This window comes from Strongylocentrotus purpuratus, unplaced genomic scaffold (genome assembly GCF_000002235.5).
Source record: "Strongylocentrotus purpuratus isolate Spur 01 unplaced genomic scaffold, Spur_5.0 spur5_contig_834, whole genome shotgun sequence".
NCBI classification, from domain to species: Eukaryota; Metazoa; Echinodermata; class Echinoidea; order Camarodonta; family Strongylocentrotidae; genus Strongylocentrotus; species Strongylocentrotus purpuratus.
This window is the reverse complement of record NW_022145540.1, coordinates 490,001-496,976: the sequence shown is the minus strand read 5'-3', so window position 1 is coordinate 496,976 and position 6,976 is coordinate 490,001. Positions and strand designations below refer to the sequence as shown.

The window sequence follows — 6,976 nt, the reverse complement described above, 5'->3', positions numbered from 1 at the left end:
AGTAACCCACTACTTGTAATGACCATAATTAAACTGATTGAATCTTTGTGGAGCACAAAACGTATGAACATTCGGTAAATGGGTCTGAAAATCAGACTAATACTTGGGTGATTACAATCACTTAAGTCGATTTTTTTTCCCACCAAAAGCCATTTTCAAGCCCTTTCTGTTTGAGGAAAGTCCTAAATTAGTATTGTCTTTCAAATGCCCTTGAAATTGAAATTTTGCATTTGTTTGGCCTGCAAATGGGACATAGTACCTTTAAAGGTACAATCTTATCCAATTTGTAATAAAAGTTATGGATTTTATTCAAAAATCATGTTTTGTATGATTTGTTTATGTGCGTTTTTATTCAATACAAAACTTCAATCACAAGGAACCAGCAATGTTTAGTTTTTTTTTAAAAGGATAAAGGATAATTTATGAATATCATATGAAGGCATAACCATATAACATGAACAATGGGTTGAATAAGTAATATGGCTCCGAAAATTCTATAAAATCTTTTGCTGTTTCATGAAATTTAAGAACATAACAATAATTCATGAATATATTATTTAAACTATTATAATATGAATATGCATTTGGTACATTAAAGTATAGACATTTTCATAAATGACTACATATTCGGGTGTTTGCATTACATTTCAGTTACCTAACGAAAGCATCAAAATATATTTAAACGTCAACGAATTTACATTTTGCTCTAAATACACTATCAAGAAACTAGTGGCATAATAACTCTGAACTTTTATGCATATTTGGCAGTTTTGACAGCATTTAATGTTTAAGTGAAGAAGAAAAAAAAGCAAACATCATGAACAACAATAAGAGTATCACTACATGCATTAGACTCAAGACACCCCCCCCCCCCCCCCCCCCCCCCGTTAAACAAAATGAAAAATATATACTCAAGTTCATGTTGTCTTTTAAAAGAAAAGAATCCCTTTATCTTGAAAATAAGCATTGTAATTGCGTCTAAAAGTTTTGTTTTATGTCTGTGACTGTTAAAATGTTAGAATGTTAGGTACGAAATATATGAATCACTAGAACAAAGGTGAAATAGACTATTGGACTAAATAGACTATTATTCATTCACGACCAATGACGTAATTTACTTAAAGAGAAGGTTGAGAACTCATGAATACTACTACACTGCGTCAAAAGAGAGAGGTTGAAGAAAAGGTATCGTTAGTCTCGGCATTCAAACCTTTTCCTTGACTGGAAACTGCACTACAGCTTATAAAGCAGCAATGTTGCGGTACACTGTTGAGAAATTAAGACACATGACAAATAGTTGTATTGATTATATATTATATTATACACAGTCAATAAAAGTATCGACAATCTTTAAAGGGCCTTGCAAGAAACATCTTAAAACTTGTATTAGGGCCAAAATGTTGTAAAAACAAAATCATAATAGAAAATGTTCCTTAAACTCTGGTGGCAAAATACACATTATCAGCAACATTATAGTCATTTTTTTTTCTTTTCAAATATTAATTTTGCTACTGGCAGTGTTTTATTCACCCCATTTGTTGTTAACAAAATGAGGGCTTCAAATTTTACTCAGAAAGAAAACCACAGCGTCCTTTTAACTGAAATTTGACATAGTTATACATGTACTTTCATAAACTCATCTTGCTGCTATACAGGTAAATTTTGATATAAGTTTTTGAGGGATTGCAAATCCCTGATATGGGCTTTAATTTAAGTATAATTGCTTACTTGAATCGAGAAATTCAATAGCAAGCACAGCTTATTAAGGCACGGGAGTAGCGTGAAAATGGATCGGAAATATTTAATGTGACTGCAAACACAGACTAAAAAGTAGGCGGGGAAAAGAACTACTAGTATACCACTTTCGTCTCCAGGATGCTTGGCTGGAATGGTACTGGTAGTTAGTTTGGTTCCAGAGAGAAGAACAGAAAATCGCCCACGGGAAATAATCTGCGTCGTCACAAATCACCGGTCGAACTGTGGGTCAAAAAAAGTTCTGTGATCTCTATAAATACAGGTCCTATTTCTGAAAGAGTATCAGTTGAAACTTAGGAACCAGCTTAGAAAAGTGGCAAAAAGGTAACAATATAGCATCGCAGGTGAAAAAGAAAAGAGGCAAACAGCAGAACAATTATAGATCTGGATATACTTTCACAACTTGGCAAAAGGCAACGGAGTTCGAGTGCAATATAGTTAGTGTGCAATTTGCAAGATGGAGCTCTCGGTGATTTTTGTGTGCATGGGCGTTTTGCTCATGGGCACCGCAAACGTAAGTATGATTTTCAGCTTTTGCCATTCTACGATATTTATCAATTTTTTCTAAGTTGTTGCCCTTTATATTGACTTTTTAGTGTAGGTCTGATTCTGAAAGAGTAGATTTGCATCTTTAAAATGATATGTAGCTCATCAAAATTTTCTGCTGTTTCTCTATGTTTTTCTCTTAATCGGATCAACTTGTTCTGTGGTGGCCATGTTTTGATTGTTTAATAGTATCACGAAGGGAGCGAAAACAACTTATTCGAAACTTTGATTATTGCGGAATTATAATCACGGTATTCGACAATTGTTTTATATAAATGAGGGCCGTCGGAAACAGAAAAACCAAGTTTTTTCCGAAACTTGAATTATTGCGGAATGATAATTATGGTATTCGGAGCATGGAATATGAAAAATGCAAGCACATCGATCCTCGAAACTGATTTGTATTCAAATAAGTTGAAGATGACTCATCATGCTCAAGCGTTCTCTTTCCTTTTCTCTAATGCTATAGTGAAGTGTTCTCTTCCTCACACCCCCCCCCCCCCCCCCCACTCAGAGGTCGGAATGACCGCATGCGTGTTGCCAAAATGTCCGGTAAAGGGGTACTTTTTGTGCAACAAAGTCCGGCCCAAGAATTGTAAAAAAAAAGGGGTGTATTTGACTTTTCACCCGGATATTTCTTTAAAAAGGGGGTGTTTTTCTTTTTTTCTCTCATATCTTTGGACTCCTGATAAATTATTCCGAATTTAGGGGGGTACATTGAGCATTTTTCCTGATTTAGGGGGGTCTCCAAGGCAGGAAAAGCCCGCGAAAATCCCGCGAAAGGGGGGTTCGGAAATATTGGCAGTCCTCAGATAGGGGGTGCTTTCAAAAAGAGGGTACGAGCATATGCGTACCCTAAATAACACTGAGTGGGGGGGGGGGGGGGGCCGGGTCCTCACAACTCTCATCTGCTCTCTGCATGGGCTCTCTCTCTCTCTCTCTCTCTCTCTCTCTTTTCTTTCTTTCTCTCTCTCTCTCTTCTCTCTCTCTCTCTCTCTCTCTCTCTTTCTCTCTCATGCACACACACACATGCTCTCTCACTCCCTCCTCCCTTCCCTGGTTCTAACATTCACTCTCTCACTTTGTCTTTCTTTCCCACAGGCGGAGTATAACTACAAGACAGGGTTTCTGAACGCGCAGGGAGTCCCCGATGGTGGGGTGAGTATATCGTGCAGGGTCGTGGAATAACATTGACCTCTCGATTCATGTGTTTGGATTCAGATTTGTAACAAGTTAACAACATAGACACCAACCTCTATCCATCCGTCAGAAATTATGTTAACGTTACTAAATCCCTTTTAAGATAATCATTTTATGCGTGTGTAAAGCTAAAAACAGAAACTAGAATTTCAACATATAAGCAGGAAACAATAATATAGTCGGCCCCAACACTCTCCGAATTGTATTCATCAATTAAGATAATGATGCAAATCCGAAACAAGGAACTGCCGACCAATTGTCATGTGGGGTGAAATTAACTACTAGATTAATAATTGTTCAAGTATAATATGCTCAACGTTGTTTCGATCAAACTATATTATCATCATATAATGTTATGTTGAAAAATACATACTAGAATTTGAAGAGAATGAAACTAAGAAAATAGATGCGAATACTAATAGTGGATAAAGATAATTAATGATTTACAGGAGATGCATTTATGATCTGTTTTCAAATAAATACAGATATATAATTTAATCTTCTTTAAACATGACTTATGACTTGCTTGTTGTAATTGATTGTGTATGATGTCATTCGTGGTTTTGTATGTGAATAAAGATTTTATAAATAGAAGAAAAGCTGGGCATTTCTTCTGACTTCACCATAACCGTGGTATAAAAATAAATATAGATAGATATAGATATCTGCCGAGAATCAATAATTAGAGAGTCAATGAATGAAAACTAAAAAAATTATTAGAATACATGTATAACGCACTTTTCAAGCGATATAATGGTGGCAATGTTGATAAGCCTCTATAGTCCCGCTATAGTCTCACTTTTTGTGATCTTATATTATGTTTCTTGGAAGTTTCTCTCGCTAATTTTCTCCAACATGAGACTCTGTTTGATATACACAATAAGCTGCATAACAAATAATTGTATTGTTTTGTATCGTTTGGTTTAAAATAATCAGCTAAGTTCTGAAACTGTTTAATTTACAGAGTAGAATGTACATGACATGTACTAAATGAAATTGTCTTATTCTACATAGGCCTAGTCTTGATGTCTGTATAATGTGAAAAACGTGGTATATTATCATTTTTTCAATACATTTTTTACCTTCTTTTTTTCAATCAGATGGATGTTGTACCACCATCATTCGAAGGTAAGTTACATAATATTATCTGCTTGTACATAACTCTGTTTTGTATAATTGATTCTGTGATTGTATTATTGTGTTTCTATTGATCAGTGTATCATAAATTTATATATCTGATATTATTGAAGATTAGAATGGATTGCCCGATCTTCTTGAATATGGAAATAGTAAAGTTAGAAAATGCAGTTTAACGTCAAGTTCATGGGAGTCAATCAATAACTGCATAAACTCTCATCGCTTTCTTGCAAAATTCGGTGATTATTTTAAAATTCGGTGATTATTTTAAAATTCTAGAAGCATTAATAATTTTTTATTTTATCTGACTGTCAACTCGAAAGTATTCCCTAATGCAATTAGTTAACCTACATAATTATGTAGGTCCTACCCAAATGACCCGAAAAATATTGTACATTAACACCAAAGGGTTATCCTAATTCTTTGGTATTACAAAGTGAACCATCTCGATCACAACATATCACCCATATATACAGTGAAGTATTGACGATGTTTAAACACTTTTTTCCTAACATTCAATGAATATCAATTATTCACGGGTTTTTTTTATTTTCTCCTTTTGTTTTCATTTCGAAATATAGAAATACAGGCTTTTGGCACTGCAAATAGTGGTGATGCATTTACAAACATTATGGCAAGAAATATAGCTATAAACGATACGGGTGAGTATCTTAATTTGTACCTTCTCTTTTTTTTCTTTCTCTCTCTCTCTCTCTCTCTCACACAAATGCACTCTCACGTCTCCCTTTCTCATTCTCTCATTTCTTTGCACCACCCCCTTCCACCCCTCCCCCTATCTCTCTATCTCTTTCTCTCCTCTAGTGTATATCTTATATTCTTACCTAATTATGTATATTATTAATTCCAACAGCCTTAGAGGTGCGAACATCATAACCATGATGAATCCGAACATGACGTCTACATGAGATTACCACTAGAATGTTGAAATGGTTCTTAAGTTGATTTCTCGAAAGTTTTTGCGATCGTATTATCCAATAGGCCATGCTCGTAATGTAACGAAAGTTAGTCATATAACTTTGTGAAGCTCCTCGAATTCAATTATTTCATTCACATGTTACGAATAAATATATCTCAATACAGTCAGAATTTAAATTGCATACATTAGCTGTTGCTAGGTGGGACAAACATTGTGGCTTGTCTAACCCAACAACACGTAATATATTCAATTTGCATTCCGACTATTGAAATACAATTATTCGTAACGGGTGAATTAAATATTTCGTATCGAGGCATTTAAGTATAATTTAAGTAATTATAATCTTTCCCATTCCATGCTTTTTTCGACACCAGTAACCCTTATTTCCTATTTTTTTTCTCCCTTTTTTTCTTCAGAGTTGTGTCTGGAGCAGGGAGATATTCCCGTCCCATGTAACAGCACCGGTCGAGCCAAACGAAACGCTCTCCGTGATCGCGGTATGAGATGGGTAAACGGTGTGGTTCCATACGTCATCGACAACCGATACGGTAAGGAAATCATTGACATAGCCTTAAATGGTATCATGCAATAGGGCGTTTTCGACATGTATGTAACTGCAAGCATTTTTTTTTAGGGGGGGGGGGGGTCAAGAGGCCCCGGTTAAGATACACTGATATATATCATTATTGAAAGTAACCTACATACTATGTTATTGCTTTGTAATGTAATTGTACTTTGATATCTAGTTGACACAATGACATAATGATTTGGTGGAAGTGAGATCCGATGATACGGAATTCCGATACATCCTGCGTGATAAAACATTGAGGTCAAAATGTTTCACCAACCCTGTGTTGTACAGGGTTGGTGAAACAGTATAGGCTATTGTGGAATTCCCAGTTCATAATTTTTATGGTCACCATGTTCAATAAACTGTTAACATCACATTACATTACAAGCATACAGTGTATACATTTGTATTTTTATCATACACTACAAGCATATATTTGTATTTGTATCAATTTACTTATCTTTTTCATATTTTTTCGATGGAGCAGATTACGGTACTCGCGCTCGCATCACGAGGGCTATGGAGCGTTACCATGAAACCACTTGCATCCGATTCGTAGAGAGAACAAGAGAAACAGACTACATCTATATCTTCCCCGGTAACGGGTAAGTAGAGCGATTATTTCATTTCATTTTCATTTCAAAGACTTTATTTTCTGCAATCAAACAAATCAGTTATACAACAAATATGGATAATTATATAAAACATAAGGTATGCAAACAATATACAAAATATAGAAACAAATGTATAATACATGAGTAAGAGTAAACTTATACGTTGGGCCATTGCGTGTATAAAGAAAGAAAGCAGAAGGTCGCCGTTATAAGCAA

At 35.0% G+C, this 6,976-nt stretch overlaps 1 protein-coding gene and 1 long non-coding RNA gene across 3 annotated transcripts in view; both read left to right on the top strand.

Moving 5' to 3' along the window:
* The first annotated feature begins 1,912 nt into the window (after positions 1-1,912).
* Positions 1,913-4,629, top strand: LOC115923586. Of its 2 annotated transcripts, XR_004063977.1 has the most exons (3): positions 1,913-2,269; positions 3,403-3,459; positions 4,602-4,629. It is a non-coding gene; the product is annotated as an uncharacterized LOC115923586 (long non-coding RNA). The 2 variants fall into 2 exon arrangements; XR_004063973.1 differs by lacking the exon at positions 4,602-4,629 and having other exon boundaries at positions 3,403-3,486.
* Positions 4,630-5,972: 1,343 nt separating this feature from the next.
* Positions 5,973-6,976, top strand: part of LOC105444221 (zinc metalloproteinase nas-13-like) — an 8,479-nt gene continuing 7,475 nt past the window's right edge. The window contains exons 1-2 of the mRNA XM_030984911.1: positions 5,973-6,123; positions 6,634-6,751. Of these exons, the coding sequence (XP_030840771.1) occupies positions 6,075-6,123; positions 6,634-6,751 (167 nt within the window). The 5' untranslated portion in view covers positions 5,973-6,074. The remainder of the gene's footprint in view (positions 6,124-6,633; positions 6,752-6,976) is intronic.